The sequence below is a fragment of the Eumetopias jubatus genome, unplaced genomic scaffold (genome assembly GCF_037043125.1).
Source record: "Eumetopias jubatus isolate StellerSeaLion01/CBP00866 unplaced genomic scaffold, mEumJub1_p1.0 scaffold_12, whole genome shotgun sequence".
Lineage (NCBI taxonomy): Eukaryota > Metazoa > Chordata > Mammalia > Carnivora > Otariidae > Eumetopias > Eumetopias jubatus.
The window spans coordinates 54680550-54707136 of NW_028274818.1; the positions used below are offsets into that span (position 1 = coordinate 54680550).

Consider the following 26587-nt stretch of genomic DNA (forward strand, 5'->3'; position numbering starts at 1 on the left):
CCTGCCTACCTCTCTGAATGTAGAAGCTGCTGCCCTCTTCTCACTGAGTTCCATCCTCAATGGCCTCCTTGCTCCTCCTTAACATGTTAAACCAGCTCCACCCCAGTCCTTTGTGCTTGTTCTTTTCTTTGCCTGGAATGCTCCACCTCCAGATATTCACAGAGCTTATTCCCTCATTTAGCAATTCTCTGTTCAAATGCTGTTTCCATTGTCTAAAATAGCATTCCCAATCACTCTCTCTGCCCTTATTCTGTTTTAGTTTTCTTCATAGTACTTATCACTGCCTGGTATTATATTAACCTGATAATAAAATAATTGTTTATCTGTCATCTATTTCTTCTGTCAGCATGTAAGCTCCATAAGGCTAAAACTTTTGTTTTGCTTACCAATTTATTCATGATGCTCAGAATGGTGCCTGGCATGTAGTAGCTGCTCGTTAACCATGTGTTGAATAAATGAACAAACAACTAAAATGATCCCTCAAAATTAAAGCAATGTAGCCATATTAAAAACTAATAGGAAAAGTGAAAATCACATTAAACCAGTTGAAGATAATGCTCACTAAGTGCTTTGGGGAAATAATGAAGAAGCATTCACATGAGAATGTAAACATGAACTCTTCTAATTCTTTCTTCAGCATTTATAATATTTGCTCTAGAAGTTCAGTTTCTAAGTTTGCCAAAGTGTCTTTCTTATACATGTTGATGCAGAGATATTCCAATAAATCTGTCTTACAAAAGAACTAAAAGGCAAAAACCCAATTCAACATAACTTTAACAATGTTTCACTGTGTTTAGTACCATAAAACTTCATTGAGCAGGTTTTACTTCAATTTTATAAAATTCCAACATGTAGTCATCTTATCCCTGACTAAAGTATTTATAGCACAGTTGGTGTGAGAAAGATAGATGATACAATGGCAAACCAGACCTGTTGATATCATAGATATGTGGGCTTATATCATGCTTCTGCTACTTAACAAGCTGCTGTTTGACCATGAGCAAGTTCTCTGAGCTCAGTTCCTCCTATATAAAACTGAATAGTGCCACCATTTGTGGTTATAACATATGACACAGTGTTATTGCACAACTGATTGCACTTGAACTGATATATGCTGTGAGTCAAATCACATCCCCTAAAATATGAAAATGTTCATTTAATGAAGCAGATCTTCAAGAATACCTTTCTGGGGATTTCAATGACCTCACACGTAAGAAAAGATGCCATGCAAACAAAAAGCTTATTTTTTTTTTAAGTAGTGAAGAGTCACAGCAATTATCAGAAATATATACTGAGCATGTGTCTAGTCTAGTTTCCTACTCGGTGGTTCAGCACATAGAATTTACACTACTGACCATGAGCACTTTGTCTAGTTCAAAAGATGAATGATAATGTTTGTTGAACAAGAAATTAACAAACCAACTAACAAAGGAAGTGACTGAATTCTTAATATATCTGAATAGAAATTCTTAAAAGCTAGGGGAAGTGATCCTTAGAGAAATCAATGTAGTCTCCATGGTGAGACTATGCTGAGAATCTGAGTCTGCCCTCTTATTCTAAATCTATGAGTGTGGGATGGCACAATGCCTTAAACCCATCAAGTCAAAGTAAAAACAGCCCTCTTTCCACCCTACCCTAGCCTCAACCTGACCCAGCTAAAATCTTCTTTCACCTACAGTTATTGCAAATGAATCTGAAATTATTTTTATTTTTATGATATATTATTAAATATTTGAAATAATTCTATTATAATTCTAAGTGTTATCAAGCTTCATTAATTCATACTAGAGTAGGCAACAGTATGGATTACAGAATGCCAATGAGTGTTTTATAGGTTTTTTAATCCCTATAAATTATATACAATACAGTAGCAAAGCAGTGTCCTTTGACTCTTTTCAAGGGGAAAATAATTGCTAGCATTTGGTTAGCCATTTAGAATTAGAGTTCTCTTTACAGATAAATTTATCTTATTTAATTATTATAGCAAGCTTTTGAGGTAAGGTTTATTATAACCTCATTTCATTTTCTAGATGAGGTAGTAAGTTTTAAAAAAGTTAAATAACTTTCCCAAGGACACACAACTGGGAAGTGACAGATCTGCTTCCAAACCCTGTGTTCTTTATGTACACCACTGAATAAAGCAATTAATTGAGAAGTGGTCTGATAAAGTAGAAAAAACACTAGATGAGGAGGGAGGGGCTGTCACAATGCACTGTGTGGTTGCAGCCATGTTATTCAACAGTGTAAATCACCAACACCTAAATTAACATCCTCACCCCAAAAATAGGACCTCTCAACAAATAAACCTTACAGTATTCTGGTGAAACTAAAACCAAAGTATGTAAGAAAATTTCAAAATGTTAAGACCATCATACAGGGAAAAATATATCTAAAACATACAATTCCAATGACTAGGAATTTGACCTTTTAAATAGTATAGCCATTCCCCTTGAGGTTTTACTAAAAATCCTCACTTAGTCAGGAAAAATATTTTTCACAAATGTCACAAAAGATAAACTTGAGCTTTCTCAAGCCACAAATGGGTAACATTCTACATATACTGAGAGAATAATTCAGCATTAAATTTCTTTTAATACAAGACATATATAAATATATCCCAGCACTATAATAATATTCATTTTATAAAAGCTTTTATTTTGAGTATCATTACACAAACATAAACCTCCCAAGTATATATTCAAATATACCCTGCCTAGTTGAAAATGGCCTATCTCTGTCAAAGAGGCTTAATTTAGTACAAAATCACGACTGCCTAAAATAGACCACCTCTCAGAAAACTATACAATTACGTACCTTGGTGGATAAGATTATATTTCAGATACCTTGAATAAAGAATGGCCTTCTATTATCTAAATAGGTCATCTTCATCAGCTAAGGGCAAAATTTCAGTAAAGATGAACATGTAGTGATGAGAACAGGCCATTTGCATAGCCACTGAAATCAATCCTGAAGACCAACAGGGTAACAGATGTCACAACCAGATTGCCCTCAGCATCCCAATTCAAACGTCTTTTATTTGAAAATTTCCCAATTATTAAAGTTACACAAGATCAGAATGAGGAATAATGGAATGGAATAAGGATCTCTGAGAAGGCTACACCTCTAAAAGCAATAAGAACACTGGCAAAAATTGTAAAAATCAACTTTTTCATAACTTTTTCAGAACTCTCAGAAAATTGTAAAAATCAACTTTTTCACAACCCTCAGAACCTCTAAAAGCAACAAGAATACTGGCAAAAATTGTAAAAATCAACTTTTTCAGAATTCTCAATAAACCAGTCTTGAAACAAAATGAGAAGCATTTATTCAACAAAAATGGCTGAATCTCAGTAAGAACAGTGAGATTTGTGGTGTTTGAACTTTTCCAATTCCCAGTACTGTCTCTGTAGTGCAATAGTAGTCTTGAAAACAAAAATCGCAGTGAAAACTAACAGCCAGGAACCATCAGAAGGGACAAAATATGGTTGGAATACACCAAAAATACCATTTTCTGAGAAGTATAATTATTTAACCTCTCTAGCAGTTCACTAAAAACACCTATTCATAGGGCTTTTCCTTATTCAATCTGACTCAGGGTATACTCAGCACAAACAGCCTCTTCCACAGGAAGCACGCAAAAACAATCAGGGGCAATTACTTAACATCACAGCTACTTCGAGCAGCAATAAGAGTTGGGGCAGAAAAAGCTGACCAAAAAACTTAAAAGGAAAAGCTGGGGAGTGAGATGGTCATAGGATCTTTGAGATTTGAATATATGTACAATTTAGAATCTAAAAGGCCACATGCATGTGTAAGGCTGTACACATTCTCATGAAAGATCTGAGAAGGCCCCAAACTCTCACCTCTGGCTAACATTAAGGCTCTACACAAACAGGAAGTGAAAGCTAAGGTAGAACTGTAAACTGCCTGCCTGAGTACTGAAGGCATATTCCACAATGCACACCACACCCTTCACCAAATGCTGGGAGGCTTATTGGCCCTGTACACTTAGGAAAACCTCTGTCCAATTATTAACTGACCAATAAGAAAATTGAGCAAAGTCTCTAATGCCCACACACAACAAAGAATACAGATTTTACAGATTTAGTTCAGGAAAATTACTAAGCAAATACCAACAGCAACAACAACAAATAGCAACAAAAACAAACATTGGAGGAGGAGAGGAATCTGATTTTGAGTGTTGCCACATTATATTACTTAAAATGTCCCATTTTCAATGAAAAAAACTACCAGATAAGCAAAGAAAGTGTGGCCCATACACAAGAAAATAAGCATTCAACAGAAACTATCTCTGAGGAAACCCAGACACTGAACTTACTAGACAAGGAATTTAAATCAGCTATTTTAAATGTGTTCAAAGAACTAAAAAAGCCAAATCTACATAATTTTTAAAAAGTACAAGGATGATATCACACCAAATATAGAATATCAGTAAAGAGACAGAATTAATTTTTAAAAGAACCAAGTAGAAATTCTGGAGGTGGAAATTAAAATAATAAAAATTAAAAATTCCCTAGACATACTCAACAGAAGACCTGAGCAGGCAGAAGAATCAGCAAACTTGAAGATAGGTCAATTAGATTGTTCCTCACACCTGAGAAACAGAAAAGAAAAACAAAAAAACCCATAAAGAAAATAAATGAACAGCCTCAGAGGCTTCTGAGACACATAAAGCATACCCACATACATTTCATGGGAGCCTCAGAGAGGAGAGGGAAGAAAGAATAGTTGAAGAAATAATGGCTGGGGGAGGAGGTAAGATGGCAGACTAGTAGGGGGGACCCTGAGCTTGCTTTGTCTTCGAACACAGCTAGATCAACATCAAATCATTTTGAAAAAAAAAATTTTTTTAAGACTTTATTTACTTATTTGACAGAGTGAGAGTACAAGCAGGGGGAGTGGCAGAGGGAGAGGGAGAAGCAGCCCCCCGGCTAAGTAAGAAGCCCAAAGCAGGACTCCATCCCAGGACCCTGGAATTATGACCTGAGCTGAAGGCAGACACTTAACTGACTGAGCCACCCAGGCGCCCAACATCAAATCATTTTGAACAACTAGGAAATTGATCTGAGGATTAAGAAAACAATCTCTACAATTGGAGGGAGAGAACATGGCAGATGCATGGTTCAGAGATGAGAATTTGGGGAGAGAAAAGCCAAAATGCAGGAAAGGGGAGGGTACAGAGAAGTAAGGGAGAGAGTGGGAGGTTCACACAAGATGCCCCGGTGTGGGGATCCTCTCGGTCTCCCTGGGAGAGAATACTCCCCTTTCTAGACTATATTTGGAAGAAGGTATTTTGCCTCTCCAAGGACAAAAGACCCACCAGGCACCACTGAGTGGCCATTCAACAACAGGGGACAGAGGTGCACACAGAGGGCAGACAACCTGGTCACAGCCTTTCGCTGTACTTCGTCACAGACTCCAGGCACCTACATGGGCCTGCGATTGCTTTTCCAGGACAGGGTGCAGACTGTGAGGCTCTCCTCTGGGGGAGGGGACTGGGTCCGCGCCTTGCTGAGTCTTTTAAGATTTGGAGTTTTGAATACCAGCCGCAGGCCAGAGATAAAACACAGAAGAACTGTGGCGCTGGGCATGCCGCTGGCCAGAAATGGACAGGTTTGAGGGCAGGGATTTGATGAAAGCCTGGTACACAAGAGGGGAGACTGTTCGCTTTTCTGTGAGGGCCTCCTAAACACTGGCAGCTGCAAGTTCCCCTCATCAGGGTTGAGAGGGTGGGGTAATGCCATCTTCCACCACCTCTTCCTAGCCCTCCCAGCCCACCAGCATGGTGGGACTTCAGAGAAAAACACAGCGACTTGAGTGGAGGCTGGAGTTGCTTACACCAAACCATGCCCTGCTGCGCGTGGCAGGGACATCTTTAATAGGGCAGGTCTGACTGAGCCGGCACAGCAGGCCTCTCCCTTAAAAGACCAACACAGGTTCCTTGCATGTACCAAGTCTACTGATCACAGAGTGTTCCAAAGTGACAGTTTCAGTTCTGGGGGAAATAGGACCGGGCTTTCGTTTTTTTTGGGGGGGAGGGGGTAGGGGGGGTTAATGTTTTTTTTCTTTTCCTTTGGAATCAGGCTTACAGTTTTCTGTTGGTTGGTTGGTTGGTTGGTTTCCTTCTCTCATTTTTTGGATCAGGCTATTTTTTTTCTTTGTTCCTTCTTTTATTTCCTTTGGAATCAGGATGATACTTTTTTATCTGTTTGCTTTTTTGTTCCTTTTCCTTTTCTCTTTTGTGGGATCACTTTTTTTTTTTAATCAGGCTTATCTTAACAATCAAATCAAAGCAAACATAGTTAAAAGTCCAAACACTCACCACTGCAAGCAAGGAGGAACGCTGTAGAGGACTGACCTCTGGGAAAGAGCAGCAACAATACAACAGCAGAGTGCACACAGCATATGCAAGAAACACTTCCTGAAGCACTAGGCCCTAGACAGTGTATGATGCTTTCTTAATACAGTATTACTCTAGGAGCAGGAAACATAGCAAGCTTTCATAATACGCAAAAGACAGAAACCTGGACATAATGACAAGATGGAGGAATTCTCCCCTAAAGAAAGATCAAGAAGAAATCACAGCCAGGGACTTGCTAAAAACAGATATAAGCAGTATATCTGAACAAGAATTTAGAAGAACAGTCATAAGAATACTAGCTAGGCTTGAAAGAAAAAGAAGACACCAGAGAAACCTTGGCTGAAGAGATAAAAGACCTAGGGCACCTGGGTGGCTCAGTTGGTTAAGCGACTGCCTTTGGCTCAGGCCGTGATCCTGGAGTCCTGGGATCGAGTCCCACATCGGGCTCCTTGCTCAGCAGGGAGTCTGCTTCTCCCTCTGACCCTCTTCCCTCTCGTGCTCTCTATCTCTCATTCTCTCTCTCTCAAATAAATAAATAAAATCTTTAAAAAAAAAAGAGAGATAAAAGACCTAAAAACTAGTCAGGCAAAACAAAAAATGCTATAACTGAGATGCAAAACTGACTAGATGTAATCAGAATGAGGATGAAAGAAACTGAGGATTAAATAGGTGATATAGAGATAAAATTATGGGGCGCCTGGGTGGCTCAGTTGGTTAAACGTCTGCCTTTAGCTCAGGTTGTGATCCTGGGGTCCAGGGATCAAGCCCCACACTGGGCTCCCTGCTCAGAGGGGAGTCTGCTTCTCCCTCTGCCCCTCCCCCAGCTCATGCTCGCTCACTCTCTTTCTCTCTCTCTCACAAAAATAAATAAGTAGAATCTTTAAAAAAAGAGAGAGAGATAAAATTATGGAAAAATTATGAAGCTGAAAAGAAGATGGAAAGAAAACTATTAGATCACAAATATATACTTAGGGAACTCAGCAATTCCACAAAGTACAATAATATCCATATCATAGAAGTCCCAGAAGAAGAGTGGGAACAGGAGGCAGAAGGTTTATTTGAACAAATTACACCTGAGAAATTCCCTAATATGGGGAAGAAAAGAGGCATTCAAGTACAAGAGGCACAGAGACCTGCCCTCAATATCAACAAAAACAGGTCAACACCAAGACATATAGCATAGGGAAACTTGCAAAATACAAAGATAAAGAGAGAATTCTGAAAGCAGCTAGGGACAAAATGTCCTTAACCTACAAGGATAGATACATAAGGTTAGCAGCAGACCTGTCCACAGGCCAGGCAGGCCAGAGGAAAGTGGCATGATATATCAACATGCTGAATGGGAAAAATATGCAACCAAGAATACTCTATCCAGCAAGGCTGTCATTCAGAATAGAAGGAGAGATGAAGAGTTTCCAAGACAAGCAAAAACTAAAGGAGTTCATGAACACTAAACCAGCTCTTCCAGAAACATTAAAGGGGACCCTTTCAGTGGGAAAGAGAGACTGAAAGCAACAAAGACTAGAAAGGAACAGAGACAATCTATAGGACAGCGACTTTACAGATAAAACAATGGAATTAAATTTGTATCTATCAATAATTACTCTGAATGAAAATGGACTAAATGCTCTAATCAAAAGATACCGGGTATCGGAATGGATAAAAAAACAAAATCCATCTTACAAGAGACTCATTTAGACCCAAAGACACCTCCAGATTGAAAGTGAGGGAGTGGAGAACCATCTATCATGCTAACGGACATCTAAAGAAAGCTGAAGTAGCCCTACTTATGTCACACAAACTAAATTTTCTACCAATCTCCGTAATAAGAGATGAAGAAGGGCACTATATCACAATAAAGGGGTCTATCCAACAAGATCTAACATTTGTAAATATTTATGGCCCCAACTTGGAAGCAGCCAAATATATAAATCAATTAATAACAAACTTAAAGAAACTCATTGATAATAATATAATAATAGTAGGGGACTTTATTTAGCACCCCACTCACAGCAATAGATTATCTAAGAAGAGCAACAAGGAAACAATGGCTTTGAATGACACACCGGACCAGATGGACTTAAGAGATATATCCAGAGCATTTCATCCTAAAGCAGCAGAATAAACATTCTTTTCGAGTACACATGCAACATTGTCCAGAACAGATCACATACTGGGTCACAAATCAACCCTCAATAAGTATAAAAAGACTGAGATCATAACATGCATATTTTCAGACCACAACGCTATGAAACCTCAAGTCAACCACAAGAAAAATTTTTAAAGAACACAAATATATGGAGGTTAAAGAATATCCTACTAAAACATGAATGGATTAACCAGAAAATTAAAGAAGAAATAAGAAAATACATGGAAGCAAATGAAAGTGAAAACATAACAGTCTAGGGGTGCCTGGGTGGCTCAGTCTCTTGAGCATCTGATGCTTGGTTTCAGCTCAGGTCATGATCTCGGGGTTGTGGGATTGAGACTCAAATCAGAGTCTGTGCTCAGCAAGAAGTCTGTTTGAGATTCTCTCCCTCTCCCTCCACCCCTTTCCCCACTCACAGGCTCTCTCTCTCTCTAATAACTAAATGGATCTTAAAAAAGAGACAAAAACCCAAAAAACACAACAGTCCAAAACCTTTGGGACACAGCAAAGGCAGTTCTAAGAGGGAAGTATACTGCAATACAGACCTTCCTCAAGAAGCAAGAAAAGTCTCAAATACACAACCTAACCTTATACCCTAAAGGAGCTGGAAAATGAAGAGCAAATATGGCCTAAAACCAGCAGAAGGGAAATAATTAAGATCAGAACAGAAATAAATGATATAGAAGTCAAAAAAAACAGGGGTGCCTGGGTGGCTCAGTCATTGAGCATCTTGCCTTCGGCTCGGGTCGTGATCCCAGGGTCCTGGGATCGAGCCCTGCGTCAGTCTCCCTGTTCCGCAGGAAGTCTGCTTCTTCCTCCCCCACTCCCCCCACTTGTGCTCCCTCTCTCGCTGTGTCTCTCTCTGTCAAATAAATAAAGAAAATCTTAAAAAAAAAAAAGGAAGTCAAAAAACAGAACAGATCAACAAAACTAGGAGCTGGTTCCTTGAAAAAATTAACAAAATTGATAAACACCTAGCCAGACTTATCAAAAAGAAAACAAAAGGACCCAAATAGGTAAAAGCACAAATGAAAGAGGACCAACACCACAGAACTACAAACAATTATCAGACAATACTATGAAAAATCATATGCCAACAAACTGGGTGACCTGGAAGAAACAGACAAATTCCTAGAAAATTATAAACTATCAAAACTAAAACAGGAAGAGATAGAAAATTTGAACAGGCCCATAACCAGCAAAGAAATTGAATTGGTAATCAAAAATCTCCCAACAAACAAAAGTCCAGGGCTAGATAGCTTCCCAAGGGAACTCTACCAAACATTTAAAGAATTAATACCTACTCTTCTGAAACTGTTCCAAAGATTAGAAATGGAAGGAAAATTTCCAAACTTGTTTTATGAGGCCACCATTACCTTGATCCCCAAACCAGACAAAGACCCCATCAAAAAGGAGAATTACAGACCAATATCCTTGATGAACATGGATGCAAACATTCTCACCAAAATACTAGCCAACAGGATCCAACAGTACATTAAAAGGATTATTCACCACGACCAAGGGGGATTTATCCCTGGGCTGAAAGGTTGGTTCAACATCCACAAATCAATCAACGTGATACAATACATTAACAAAAGAAAGAACAAGAATCATAGGATCCTCTCAATAGATGCAGAAAAAGCATTTGACAAAGTACAGTATCCTTCTTGATCAAAACTCTTCAGAGTATAGGGATAGAGGGTACATACCTCAATATCAAAAAGCCATCTACAGCGAATATCAACTTAATGGGGAAAAACTGAGAGGTTTCCCCCTAAGATCAGGAACACGGCAGGGATGTCCACTATCACCACTGCTATTCAACATAGTATTAGAAGTCCTAGCCACAGCAATCAGACAACAAAAAGAAATCAAAGGCATCCAAATCGGCAAAGAAGAAGTGAAATTCTCACTGTTTGCAGATGATATGATACTTTATGTGGAAAACCCAAAAGACTCCACCCCAAAACTGCTAGAACTCATACAGGAATTCAGTAAAGTGGGAGGATATAAAATCAGTGCACAGAAATCAGTGGCATTCCTACACACCAACTACAAGACAGAAGAAAGAGAAATTAAGGAGTCGATCCCATTTACAACTGCACCTAAAACCGTAAGATACCTTGGAATAAATCTAACCAAACAGGCAAAGGATCTGTACTCAGAAAACTATAAAATACTCATGAAAGAAATTGCAGAAGACACAAAGAAATGGAAAAACATTCCATGCTCATGGATTGGAAGAACAAACATTGTGAAGATGTCAATGCTACCTAGAGCAATCTACACATTCAATGCAATCCCCATCAAAATACCACCCACTTTTTTCAAAGAAATGGAACAAAAAATCCCAAAATTTGTATGGAACCAGAAGAGACCCCGAATAGCCAGAAAAATATTGAAAAAGAAAAGCAAAGCTGGTGGCATCACAATTCCGGACTTCCAGCTCTATTACAAAGCTGTCATCATCAGGACAGTATGGTACTAGCACAAAAACAGACACATAGATCAATGAAACAGAATAGAGAGCCCAGAAATGGACCTTCAACTCTATGGTCAACTAATCTTTGATAAAGCAGGAAAGAATGTCCAATGGAAAAAAGACAGTCTCTTCAACAGATGGTGCTGGGAAAATTGGACAGCCACATGCAGAAGAATGAAACTGGACCATTTCCTTACACCACACACAAAAATAGACTCCAAATGTTGAAAGACCTCAATGTGAGACAGGAGTCCATCAAAATCCTAAAGGAGAACACAGGCAGCAACCTCTTTGACCTCAGCCGCAGCAACTTCTTCCTAGAAACATCACCAAAGGCAAGGGAAGCAAGGGCAAAAATGAACTATTGGGATTTCATCAAGATAAAAAGCTTTTGCACAGCAAAAGAAACAGTCCACAAAACCAAAAGACAACCGACAGAATGGGAGAAAATATTTGCAAATGACATATCAGATAAAGGGCTAGTATCCAAAATCTATAAAGAACTTATCAAACTCAACACCCAAAGAACAAATAATCCCATCAAGAAATGGGCAGAAGACATGAACAGACATTTTTCCAAAGAAGACATCCAAATGGCCAACAGGCACATGAAAAAGTGCTCCACATCGCTCGGCATCAGGGAAATCCAAATCAAAACCTCAATGAGATACCACCTCACACCCATCAGAATGGCTAAAATAACAAGTCAGGGAACGACAGATGTTGGCGGGGATGTGGAGAAAGGGGAACCCTCCTACACTGTTGGTGGGAATGCAAGCTGGTGCAACCCCTCTGGAAAACAGTATGGAGGTTCCTCAAACAGTTGAAATTAGAGCTACCATTCGATCCAGCAATTGCACTACTGGGTATTTCCCCAAAGATACAAATGTAGGGACCTGAAGGGGTACATGCACCCCAATGTTTATAGCAGCAATGTCCACAATAGCCAAACTGTGGAAAGAGCCAAGATGTCCATCGACAGATGAATGGATAAAGAAGATGTGGTATATATACACAATGGAATATTATGCAGCCATCAAAAGGAATGAGATCTTGCCATTTGCAACAACGTGGATGGAACTGAAGGGTGTTATGCTGAGTGAAATAAGTCAATCAGAGAAAGACGTGTATCATATGACCTCACTGATATGAGGAATTCTTAATCTCGGGAACAAACTGAGGGTTGCTGGAGTGGTCGGGGGTGGGAGGGATGGGGTGGCTGGGTGATGGACATTGGGGAAGATATGTGCTACAGTGAGCGCTGTGAATTGTGTAAGACTGTTGAATCACAGATCTGTACTTCTGAAACAAATAACGCAACATATGTTAAGAAAAAAGAAAAAGAAGAAGATAGCAGGAGAGGAAGAATGAAGGGGAGTAAGTCAGAGGGGGAGACGAACCAGGAGAGATGATGGACTCTGAAAAACAAACTGAGGTTTCTGGAGAGGAGGAGGGTGCGGGGATGGGTTAGTCTGGTGATGGGTATTGAGGAGGGCATGTTCTGCATGGAGCACTGGGTGTTATGAACAAACAATGAATCATGGAACAGTACACCAAAACAAATTATGTAATATATGGTGATTAACATAACAATAAAAAATTTAAAAAAAAAACTCGCCAGGAAGACATTAAAAAAAAAAAAAATGAACTACTGGGACCTCATCAAGATAAAACCTTTTGCACAGCAAAAGAAACAGTCAACAACACCAAAAGACAACCAACAGAAGGGGAGAAGATATTTGCAAATGACATATCAGATAAAGGGCTAGTATCCAAAATCTATAAAGAACTTATCAAACTCAACACCCAAAGAACAAATAATCCCATCAAGAAATGGGCAGAAGACATGAACAGACATTTTTCCAAAGAAGACATCCAAATGGCCAACAGACACAGGAAAAAGTGCTCCACATCGCTCGGCATCAGGGAAATCCAAATCAAAACCTCAATGAGATACCACCTCACACCAGTCAGAATGGCTAAAATTAACAAGTCAGGAAACCACAGATGTTGGCGGGGATGCGGAGAAAGGAGAACCCTCCTACACTATTGGTGGGAATGCAAGCTGGTGCAGCCACCCTGGAAAACAGTTTGGAGGTTCCTCAAAAAGTTGAAAATAGAGCTACCCTACAATCCAGCAACTGCACTACTGGGCATTTACCCCAAAGATACAAATTTAGGGATCCGAAGGGGTACGTGCATCCCAATGTTTATAACAGGAATGTCCACAATAGCCAAACTGTGGAAAGAGTCAAGATGTCCATCGACAGATGAATGGTTAAAGAAGAAGTGGTATATATATACAATGGAATATTATGCAGCCATCACAAGGAATGAGATCTTGCCATTTGCAACAACGTGGATGGAACTGGAGGGTGTTATGCTGAGCGAAATAAGTTAATCAGAGAAAGACATGTATCATATGACCTCACTGTTATGAGGAATTCCTAATCTCAGGAAACAAACTGAGGGTTGCTGGAGTGGGGGGGTGGGAGGGATGGGGTGGTTGGGTGATAGACATTGGGTAGGGTATGTGCTATGGTGAGCACTGTGAACTGTGCAAGACTGTTGAATCGCAGATCTGTACCTCTGAAACAAATAATGCAATATATGTTAAGAAAAAAAAAAGAAGACGATAGCAGGAGGGGAAGAATGAAGGTGGGGAAATTGGAGGAGGAGACGAACCATTAGAGATGATGGACTCTGAAAAACAAACTGAGGGTTCTAGAGGGGAGGTGGGTGGGAGGATGGGTTAGCCTGGTGATGGGTATTAAAGAGGGCACGTTCTGCATGGAGCACTGGGTGTTATGCACAAACAATGAATCATGGAACACTATATCAAAAACTAATGATGTAATGTATGGTGATTAACATAACAATAAAAAATTTTTTTAAAAAGAAGAGTTAATACCTATTCTCCTCAAACTGTTCCAAATAATAGAAATGGAAGGAAAACTTCCAAACTCATTCTATGAAGCCAGCATTACCTTAATTCCAAAACCAAAGACCCCACTAAAAAGGAGAATCACAGGCCAATATCCCTGATGAACATGGATGCAAACTTTCTTAGTAAAATACTTGCTAATTAAATTCAACAGTACATTAAAAGAATTATTCACCACGATCAAGTAGGATTTATTCCTGGGCTGCAGGGGTGGTTCAACATGCACAGTTCAATCAACGTGATACATCACATTAAGAAAAGAAAGGATAAGAACCATATGATCCCACCAATAGATACAAAAAAAAAAAAAAAAGACATCTGACAAAATACCGCATCCTTTCTTGGTAAAAACCCTCAACAAAGTAGGGAGAGATGGTACATACCTCAACATTTAAAGGCTATATACAAAAGACCCACAGCTACTACCATCCTCTATGGGGAAAATCTGAGAGCCTTGCTCCTACAGTCAGCAACAAGACAAGGATGTCCACTCTCACCATTACTATTTAACATAATACTGGAAGTCTTAGCCCCAGTAATCAGACACCAAAAAGAAAAGAAAAGGCATCCAAATTGGCAAGGAAGACGTCAAACTTTCACCATCTGCAGATGACATGGTACTCCTTGTAGAAAACCCAAAAGACTCCAACAAAATATTGCTAGAACTCATACATGAATTCAGCAAAGTTGCATAATATAAAATCAATGTGCAGAAATCTGTTGGATTTCTACACACCAAGAGCAAAGCAGCAGAAAAAGAAATCAAGAAATTGATCCCATTTGCAATTGCACCAAAAACAATAAGATATCTAGGAATAAACCTAACTAAAGAGGTCAAAGATATGTACTCTGAACACTACAGAAAACTTATGAAAGAAATTGAAGAGGACACAAAGAAATGGAAAACATTTCATGTTCATGGATTGGAAGAACATTGTTAAAATGTCTATACTACCCAAAGCAATCTAAACGTTTAATGCAATCCCTATCAAACCACCACCAGCATTTTCACAGAGCTAGAATAAACAACCCTAAAATTTGTATGGAACCACAAAAGACCCCGAATAACCAAAGTCCTGAAAAAGAAAAGCAAAGCTGGAGGCATCGCAATTCTGGACTTCAGGCTATATTACAAATCCGTAGTCATCAAGACTTATGGTACTGGCACAAAAACAGACACAGAGATCAATGGAACACAGTAGAAAACCCAGAAATGGACTCAGAACTATATGATCAACTAATCTTCAACAAAACAGGACAGAATACCCGACGGAAAAAAGACAGTCTCTTCAACAAATGGTGTTGGGAAACTGGACAGCAACATGAAGAAGAATGAAATGGACCACTCTTACATCATACACAAAAGTAAATTCAAGATGGATGAAAGACCTAAATGTGAGACAGGAAACCATCAAAATCCTAGAGGAGAACACAGGCAAAAACCTCTTTGACCTCGGCAGTATCAACTTCTTATTAGACACATCACCAGAGGCAATGGAAACAAAAGCCAAAAATGAACTACTGGGACCCCATCAAGATAAAAAGCTTCTGCACAGCAAAGGAAACAATCAACAAAACTAAGGCAACATATGGAATGGGAGAAGATATTTGCCAACAAGATATCTTATTTAGGGTTCGTATTCAAAATATATAAAGAACTTACCAAACTCAACACCCAAAAAACAAATAATCCAATTCAGAAATTGGCAGAAGACACGAATAGACACTTTTCCAAAGAAGACATCCAGATCACTAACAGATGCTCAACATCACTCATCATCAGGGAAATACAAATGGAAACCACGATGAGATACCACCTTATACCTGTCAGAACAGCTAAAATTAACAACACAAGAAACAACAGATGTTCGTGAGGATGCAGAGAGAGGGCAACCCTCTCATACTGTTGGGGGGGGTGCAAGCTGGTGCAGCCACTCTAGAAAACAGTTTGGAGGTTCCTCAAAAGGTTAAAAATAGAACTACCCTATGACCCAGCATTTGCACTACTAGGTATTTATCCAAAGGATATAAAATTTATCCAAAGGATACAAAAATTCAAAGGGGTACATGCACCCCAATGTTTAGAGTAGCAATGTCCACATTAGCCAAAATATGGAAAGAGCCCAGATGTCCATCAACTGATGAATGGATAAAGAAGATGTGGTATATTTATACAATGGCATATTACTCAGCCATCAAAAAGAATGAAATCTTGCTATTTGAAACAACGTGGATGGAACTACAGTGTATTATGATAAGTGAAATAAGCCAGTCAGAGAAAGACAAATCTGATTTCACTTGCATGGAATTTAAGAAGCAAAACAGACGAAGCAGAGGAGAAGGGAAGGAAAAATAAAATAAGATAAAAACAGAGAGGGAAGCAAACCCAAAAGACTCTTAACTATAGAGAACAAACTGAGGGTTGCTAGAGGAGAGGCGGGTGGGAGGGATGTGTTAAATGGATGACAGGCATTAAGGAGGGCATTTGTTGGGATGAGCACTGAGCGCTGGGTGTTATATTTAAGTGATGAATCACTAAATTTTACTCCTGAAACCAATACTATGCTATATATTAACTAATGTGTTAAGCCATAAAATAAGTCTCAATAAATTTTAAAGGACTGAAATGTTACAAAGTACATTAAAAAAAAAAGAATGGCTGAAAATGTCCCAAATTGGATGAAAAACATTAATCTACACTCCCCAAAACCCTAAAACTCCAAAAAGGATAAAATCAAGGAGATTCACAACTACACATATCATAATCAAACTCTTAAAGATAATGAGAAAATCTTGAAAGCAGCAAGAAAAAAAGATCCATCATGTTCAAGATGGTCCTCAATGAGATTAACAGCTGATTTCTCTTTAAAAAAAAAAAACCTTAGAGGTCAGAAAGTAATAAGATGACATACTTGAAAAGTGGTGGTGGGGGGGGAAGACTATCAACTAAGAATTTTCCTTCAAAAATTAAGGAGAAATTAAGACTTTCCCAGATAAAAACTGAGAATCCCACACTAGCAGGCCTGCCCTATAAGAAATACTAACTGGAGTCTTTCAGGCTGAAAGAAAGGGCACTAGAAAGTAGTTCAAATCCACACAAATAAAGAATACTGGTAAACGTAGCTACATAGGTAAATATAAAAGAAAATACAAATGTATTATTATTAATTTGTAACTCTTTTTTTCTCCTCTCTGATTTAAAAGACAACTGAATAAAGAAATAATTATATGTCTGTGTTGATGGGCATGTAATATATAAAGATGTAATTTGTATAATTATAATAGCACAAAGGAAGGGGAGGAAATTGAGTTATACAGGAGGAAAATTTTGTACACTGTTGAAATTAAGTTGTACTGGTCTGAACTTTATTGTTATAAATTAAGATGTTAATTTTAATTCCATGGCAACCAGCAAGAAAATAACCTTAAAAAAAACATTAAGATAAATGATAAGAGAATTAAAATGGTACAGATGAAAATACATTTTTAACAAAGAATTATTTCTCTATTACTTAATAGAGAAATACACAAACAAAAGACATAACAATACAGAAAACAAACAGCAAATGAGATATGAATTCTGCCTTATCAGTGATTACATTACATGGAAATGGATTAAACACTGGTCAAAAGGCAAACATTAGAGAATGGGTTTTAAAAAATGATCCACCTATATGCTGTCTACAAGAGACATATTTTATATTCAAAGACACAAATAGATTGAAAGTAAACAATGGGAAAAGATATACCTAGAAAAAAGTAACCAAAAGAGAGTTGGAGTAGCTATACTAATACCAAACCAAACAGGATTTTGATACAAAAATTGTTACTAGATGCAAAAATGACATTTTATAATGATCAAAGGCCAATCCATCAAGAAGACATAACAAGTACAAATTCACCCAACAACGGAGTCCCAAAATACATAAATCAAAAACTGACAATTGAAGGGAAAAACAGACAATTCATCAGGAATAGTGGTAGACTTTAATGTCTCAATTAAAGTAATAGAACAACCAGATAGAAGAAAGGAAACATTTGAGTAACACTATAAACCAAATAGACCTAACAAATATCTATAGAACACTATACCCAACAACAGCAGAATATACATTCTTCTCAAATGTACATGGAACATTCTCTAGACAGGCCACATGTTAAGCCATAAAATAAGTCTCAGTGAATTTTAAAGAACTGAAATGTTACAAAGTATGTTCTCCAACCAAAATTAAATGAAACTAGAAATCAACAACAGAAGGAAGTTGGGGGAGTTCACAAACATGTGGAAATTAAGCAACACACATCTAAATAACCAAAGTTGATGTCACTGCTTTTTTACCAAAGCTGTAATTATAAGGAAAACTAGACTTCTGAAACAGATATTTAAAACATACTCACAGAATGACTAGAAGGACACAGAAAGTAAATGAAAGTCTCTATTTGTCAATCCCAATTCAACATATCCCTAAATACCAGATTCTAAGTCCTTTCCAGCTTCTTCCTTTCTCTGTCTTAATTCTCTCACAACTACTGAAAACACACAATGTGAACTCTATTGGTTTGGGAAAGAATCCACCCTCTTCCTTTGGTGCTTCAGTGATGTCCAGGACCAGTCAAAGCCACAGGATAGCAACACACCAAAATGGGTCTCTGGAGACCTGAGCACCATGCAAACCCTTTGGATAATTTTCAGGATTCTCAGGCATAAGAGTGTTTAGGAGTTTTGGAATTTAAACTGGGATATGAAAACAAATGACAAGCCTTGAGATTAGCAAGGACCTTTTATTAATGAACCCAAAATCATACTTATTAAGAGTCTTCAGGCAATGGATTAATTGTCCTCCTTACCAATCACCATGAAGGAATCGGTCAGACAAGTAAATGGTACACAGTGGCACTGAATGTTTTCTCTTTTCTGCAAAATTATCTGCCAATTATCTGCAAAACTTACAAAAATCTGTTCTCAAAACTATCATATATAGGATATTAAAAATTGGAGTAATGAGGGCCTTTCTTTGACAAAGCAGGAGTTCTACTGATCCACAAGAAATTAGACCCATTTTGGGTAAGTTCATGAACATTCAGATGGCAACTTCTAAGTAGCATTGAATAACAATAGGCTTACTAAAATAAGCCAGGCCTACATTAGGAAAAAACATTCAAATTTAACTTTCTGCATACAGATTTGTAGCATAGTATTACAAATCTATGACTGAAACTTAATGCTATATTTTATTTATGCTGTAACAACACACTGTAAATACTGTCAGTGAAATTGTAAAGACTGATTCCTTTCTGGTAAACTGACAATTCCCTCCACCAACATTAATTACTCCCACCTAATGATATGCCATTCACGTGAGAGTTATTGTTTTGGTAGTTATTTAGCTACTGATAAATGAATCTTCTATTGAGGAGCCCGAGGAATGAGATATAGTCACTACCATTAATAATCCCTTCCAGGGCGCCTGGGTGGCTCAGTCGGTTAAACGTCTGCCTTCGGCTCAGGTCATGATCACTGTCCTGGGATCGAGCCCCACATTGGGCTCCCCACTCAGCGGGAAACCTGCTTCTCCCTCTCCCACTCCCCCTGCTTGTGTTCCCTCTCTCGCTGTCAAATAAATAAATAAAATCTTTTTAAAAATTTTTAAAAAATGATAATAATCCCTTCTAAACAAAAGGAGTAAAATATAACATGAATATGTTAAACCAATCTCAAGAATTAACTGTATATATTTTATAGGATATATTAGCTAGCCAATTTTCTTTTAATTTATATTTCTTATAAAATTCAGAATTTATAAAAATAAAAGATTCTCAGGATGCCTGGGTGTCTCAGTCAGTTAAGGTCTGCCTTCAGCTCAGGTCATGATCCCAGAGTCCTGGGATCGAGTCCCACATCAGATTCCTTGCTCAGCAGGGAGCCTGCTTCTCCCTCTGCCTGCCACTCCCCCTGCTTGTGCTCTCTCTCTCTCTCTCTCTCCTGACAAAGGAAGGAAGAAGGAAGGAAGGAAGGAAGGAAGGAAGGAAGGAAGGAAGGAAGGAAGGAAGGAAGGAAGGAAGATTGATTCTCCATTGGCTATTCTTTCACTATCTTTGAAGATGTGAGGATGTGTGGCTGAGACAACTGCAACCATCTTGTCACCTGTGAGGAGAGTCTATCTGAGAAAAGAAACAACTCCAAGGAGACAGAACCAAAGACTGAATCAGAGACTCAGAGATACCATTTGTACTCCTCCATGAAGCTTCATGGACTAAGTGTGGACTTTTCAGGAACATGATTGTGCTGCACCTCCTAGAATCTACTGATAGAAGTGCTATCTGTCTCTGTTCCCATCAGATAGCCATGGCTTTGTCTCCTGTGGGACAAGAAGGCTGCAGAGACAGGGGTGTTTTAGCATCATTTTTATAACTAGACTCTAGCCCCAACCCTGAATCAGGCTCTTCTATCCCACTGATATCAGAGAGAGAATCCTGGGGATGGTCCCCATCTAGCCATCTGTAACTTCCACCTGCTTTGTTTCAAGCACCAATGTCAGGGATATTAGAGGAAGCCAAAAAGAAGTTAAATAGTTACTAGTGCAGAACTGTGGAAAGGTTTAAGAACTAAAGGCACCAAGGCCAGGGTGTAAGAGGAGTTGAAAAATAGAAGAATTGACTGAAAATGTATATGCAATGTTGATAGGTCTCCAGACCCTTTTTCTCATGTTGCATAACCATGTAGTTACTCCTCCTGACCTCAGCAGAATATCGAAGATTTACTTTCAAAAGAGGATGAACCTCTTTTGAGGGACTCTGGACTCAAGAAGACCTTCAGGAATGCCATTATGAAAGCAGAGGGATTAATTAAAGGTCTACATGCTGAACAGTGAGAACCACCCCACACCCTTGCCAACTCAATTCTTCCTCTTGATTCTGAGACCACTGGACATCAGGTTATACCAGACCAGCGCAAGTGGAAATACTCATAGCATCTAAGAGTAGCTGAGGAAGTCTCCTCACAAAATGGCCAGCCCCATCACCCTATGATAAAGCCCATTAGTCAATGAATCCCATTCATACACATATAGAATTTCCATCAGCTTGTTAGTGCTCTACTCTTCTATCTGAATGAGCAGCAAAAGATCACCAATCACTTGAACAAAAGGTCTCTGACATCAAAGATGATGACCAAGAAAGACCACCAGAAAAAAATGGACACTCAAGAGACAATGTAGATTAGGAAAAGGAAAGCCTCAAAAGATCTCTCATTAAAATCTTTAGAGAAGACACTGTACTTGCAAAACCAAGAGAATGATGTTATTTTAAAAAACAAAAATACTCCTGTTAAAAAACATAAATAAGAAATAAAGAAATAAATTAAATAAATAAGTAAATAAATAAATAATAAAAATAACATTCACAAAATGAGAAAATGCTGTTGGAACTTTTTAAATGATATCAGAAATGAAAAATTAATCAGAAGAGCTGAAGATAAAGTTGAGTAAATTTTGCAAAAAGTAGAACATAAATACAAAGAAACATGATAAAAGAGGAGGATTTTTTTAAAAGAGGGTTAATCCAGAAGTTCTAACATGCTAATAATAAGGATTCCAGATAAAGACAACAGAGAAAGTAGGGGCAATTAATTATCAAAAAAAAAAATTTTCCTAGAATTGGAGAACATGCATCTCTATATTGAACAGACTCATCACTGAGTGCCTTTCCATAATTACTTTAAACACACACACACATACACACACACACACAAAGCCCCATTTGGGGGTCTCTGAAGATAAACTATTATTACTCAGCTCACAGAAAGAAAAAAAATCAAAACATCAGCAGAAATAAGGTACTTTTCTGGTTTCTGAAATGCTAATAACATAAAGTCCCTGCTTTTATAGTATATGCTTATGTCAAATAATTATAAATTAAATATTTTACATGCATTAAAATGTTTTATTTTTAATTCCTATTTTTTAATTTATTTATTTAAATTCAATTAGCCAACATACAGAACATCATTAGTTTCAGATGTAGAGTTCAGTAATTCATCAGTTGCATATAGCACCCAGTGCTCACCACATGCCCTCCTTAATGCCCGTCACCCAGTTATCCCAACCCCCACCCCCCTCCCCTCCAACAACCTTCAGTTTGTTTCCTATGATTCAGTCTTTTATGGTTTGTCTCCCTCTCTGATTTCTTCCCATTCAGTTTTCCCTCCCTTCCCCTATGATCCACTACACTGTTTCTTATATTCCACATATGAGTGAAACCATATAACTGTCCTTCTCTGATTGACTTATTTCACTCAGCATAATACCCTCCAGTTCCATCCATGTCAATGTAAATGGTAAAATTTCATCCTTTCTGATGGCCGAGTAATAGTCCATTGTATATATATACCACATCTTCTTTATCCATTCATCTGTTGATGGGCATCTGGGCTCTTTCCATAGTTTGGCTGTTGTGGACATTGCTGCTATGAACATTGGGGTGCAGGTGCCCCCGGGATCACTACATTTCTATCTTTGGGGTAAATACCCAGTAGTGCAATTGCTGGGTCGTAGGGTAGCTCTATTTTTTTAGCTTCTTGAGGAACCTCCATACTGTTTTCCAGAGTGGCTGTACCAGCTTGCATCAGTGCAATCCCCATCAAAATACCATTGACATTTTTCACAAAGCTGGGACAAATAATCCTAAAATTTGTATGGAACCAGAAAAGACCCCAAATAGCCAGAGGAATGTTGAAAAGGGAAACCAAAGCTTGTGGCATCACAATGCCAGACTTCAAGCTCTATTACAAAGCTGTCATCATCAAGACAGTATGGTACTGGCACAAAAACAGACACATCGATCAATGGAACAGAATCGAGAGCCCAGAAATGGACCCTCAACTCTATGGTCAACTAATCTTCGACAAAGCAGGAAGGAACATCCAATGGAAAAAAGACAGTCTCTTCAACAAAGGGTGTTGGGAAAACTGGACAGCCACATGCAGAATGAAATTGGACCATTTTCTTACACCATACACAAAGATAAACTCAAAATGGATGAAGAACCTTTTAGGAAGACAATGCTTCTTATTTTAAAAAAACAAAACACACATGAAACAGAAGGAGTTTTCACTGCGAGTATATTTGGGTAACTCTTTTAATAACTAAAGGGGACTGTCTGAATTCTGTACCAGAAGTTTATTTTGTTGGTTTTTTAAAATAAGTAGTTCATGGGGATTAGAAATATCTGTTTGCTTAGATCTCACTTAATCTTATTCATATAGGTTCAGACTATATCCCCTAGTTATTTTTCTTTCAGCATCTTAAATTCAAAAAAAAAATCTAACAATATTAATCATGGCTAATTAAATTAACAATAAAATTAAGTTATGAGAATTTGTGTTATCTTGAAATATACCCAAACCCTTAACATTTTAAACTAATTCTCTTTCATCTTAAAGACCACACACTCACCCTGAGGATCAACTTCTTTAGCTAGCTTCAATGCATCTGAGTTTGCAAGATCGGTGTTGGCTGGGGTAACAGCCAAAATCAGACAGTTCTCCCGCATGATGAACTGCATAATCATTTCTCTGATCTGATACTCAATATCTGGTGGCTGATCTCCCACAGGCACTTTAGTAATTCCAGGTAGGTCGATAAGTGTGAGATTTAACACTGTGTGGAAAAAAAGAGTTTTACTTATACCCTCAATGCTAAAAAATAACAATGCAAAATCATCTGTCTCTTTAGTGGAAATAAAACAAGCTCAGCTTTACATATTGTATATTGACCTAACTCAAACTTGTGTGTAGAATAAAAAGCATAGAATACAAAATGCCTTTGTTAGTTTTCTCTATTTTTATGATATGATTGTGCTATACCAAATGATCATTTTAACCCAATTTGAAAGGCATTAATTTGCATAGCTAAGAGAGAGCTGTCATATCTGTAACTAGTGTGTTATAATTCAAAAACTGAACAAGAAGTGTATATGCTGTCTGCCAGTCTTGTACATTGCCCTCAACTGGCCTAAAATTCTTAGGGTAAGATCTGTCCTTCGCTTCAAACGCATCATATACTATCTAGTGGGGGGTTAGACACTTAGCCTATTGGAAAGCTGTGAGCCACTGTGGTACCACGAGGTTACTGTGTAGGGTAACCAGCCAGACTCATGGTGTACCATCGGGAGAGCAGGGAACTACCCCTGCGTCAGCTACTCCAGCTGTGACCTGGCTATCGTTCTCTGCACACAAGAGAGTTGGCACCAAATCCTCTTGGAAAGTCATAATTGAGCTTATTTCACTCATGCTCCATTTTAAAAGCAACAGAGCTGAGTAGAAGATTAGAGATTAAAATCTGCCCCACTGAAAATTTAGTCAGAATAGAGGCTACTCCATATCACATACCATGAACTGGTTATCTAATTTTTAAGTTTCTGCTGATAATCTAGAAAAAGTCATCGGTGGTTCCTCAGGAAGAGAATAAATAGAAATATATGGGGCTACAAGAAAATCCAATAGCAGAAGACTCAGTCACAGTACCAGGTATCTCTAAGATTCTTGCTGAGACTGAAGATGTTAAAAAATGGAATTTTTCACGCATACCTCTTGAAATTCTAAAAGTTTAAAATAAACTTAAAGAAAAATTTTTAAGTGCCATACTCAATTCTGACCTTTTTACAAGTCATGTCCTCCTGCCTCCCCATAAATCTGTGAACTTTTTGGACCATCCCATTTATGGTAGTACCCAAACACAATCCTAGAAACCCAGTACTTTCAGAGAGAACAAACCATCCTCTGCACAAATAATGTATGTCAATTAATGTAAAAATTTTTGAGGACAAAAAAGTTTGTCAAACTTTTTTGACAAACCTCAAAAAAATTAAAAAATTTTGTTATTTTACTTACCATGTGGAGAGTAAACTCGTAAATTAATGGGTATGGAGGAAATGCCTTTATTCATTCCAGTCACTCGATCTGTTTCTGCTTCAATCTCATGGCGAACTTCATCAAAGTCTGTAAATTTTTTTCCTTTGCAATGTAGAAATTCAGCATATTCTACAAAAGACAAATTAACACAACTTAAAATCCATGCACTCTTGCAATAATTGTAAGGAAAAAATGTTTCTTTAATACAAATCAAAGTATCCCATATTGTCTCCTCAGCCATTAAAATGAGAGAATACAGTAGTTACTAAGAAACACAGCTAATACTTTAGAAATATTAAACACAGTACAAATGCTAAGAATGCTAAATTTGCTAATTTTCAGAGGAGCAATTAAATACTAAAAGTACTAAAATCATCCAGTCTATTAAATAATTTAAAGAGAATTCTGGCCCTCCAAATGATAAAGCAAACAGCATCTGATTGTTAAAGAAATTAAGTCTAGGGTACATACAAAGTCTACCTAATCCTATTAGCATGTCCTTTTTCAATATCCCCACTTTATCAAGAGGGAATTCTAAGTTATATAAATATAGCTTCAAAAGGCAAGACAATTCAGAAACAAAATTACTTAATTCTTTAAAAAGAAATAATATATGGAATATCTTAGCTTTAAAATATACTATTCAAGATACCACACCAACTTGTATAGTTAAAAAGATAATTTCTCCAAGAAAAAAAGAGTTTTAGATCAAAGAAAATATTACCTGCAATCTGAAAAAAAAATCAGTATCTGTGGAAGTAGGAAAAACTATATATAATAACAGAAAATTAGATTAAGTTTCAGTAACATCTTACTCACTGTTGTGCTATCGATTTCTATTCCTGCTTCCAGAAGTATCAGGTATATAACACAACTCAAAAAGGAAGCTGATACTATTAGACTTAAAATTACAATCTTAATAAGAGAATGAATCTTAACAAATATTTTAGTTTTTCTAATAACTAGCTGAAGAATTGTGGCACCAAACTTAGACTAAGGCTAAGTATCTGGAGCCCAGTTGTCAGCTGAGACAATTATTAGTAGTCTTTCTGCCATTTCCACCATAAACATTTAACCTTCACCCAATATGACAAAGCCAATAGGGAGACAACTATAAGATGTCTTCAAGCAGCTTAGCACCAGATAACACAGGCAGCAGGAAATGGTGCTGATCTGCATTTAAAGAAAAAGGAAAGACAGAGATAGGAAACATGGCTTCAAGTTGCAGTGCCTAAAAAAGAAAATGTGGTTTGAACCAGGTACTGAAGAGCGGGGAGGGTTTCAGTGTGTGCAGAGAAAGCAAGGTCTTTCAGGGAATCGAGAATCTTAATAGTCCAACATATCCTGGGCTGGTTATCATCCAGCCTCTGCTCAGAAACATCCACTGATGGGAAACTGAGGCTTTGATGTCTGGAAAAAAACTCTTACTGGGGAAAAAAAAAGAAACATTTTTTTTTTTAAGTAGGCTCCATGCCCAGCATGGAGCCCAGTGTGGGGCTTGAACTCCCAACCCTGAAATGGAGACCTGAGCTGAGATCAAGAGTCTGACGCTTAACCAACTGAGCCACCAAGGCACACTGGAATGTTTCTTAACAATGGTCTGAAATCTGCTTTATGATCATATTTCCTTGGTCCAACTTTTGCCCCCTGGAGCTACTCAGGCAAAGTCTTCCTCCCTGTAAAAAGTCCGGGATTAATCTGAGCCCTGGCACAAGGAGTCC

At 37.9% G+C, this 26587-nt stretch overlaps 1 protein-coding gene across 3 annotated transcripts in view; it reads right to left on the reverse strand.

The window, feature by feature from the left end:
- The window catches only part of DNM3 (dynamin 3), a 575404-nt gene that overhangs the window by 413464 nt on the left and 135353 nt on the right, over positions 1-26587 (reverse strand). For all 3 annotated transcript variants that reach the window (XM_028123031.1, XM_028123033.1, XM_028123032.1), the window contains exons 3-4: positions 24846-24995; positions 23410-23613 (exon numbers count right to left, since the gene is read on the reverse strand). In XM_028123031.1, the coding sequence (XP_027978832.1) occupies positions 23410-23613; positions 24846-24995 (354 nt within the window). The remainder of the gene's footprint in view (positions 1-23409; positions 23614-24845; positions 24996-26587) is intronic.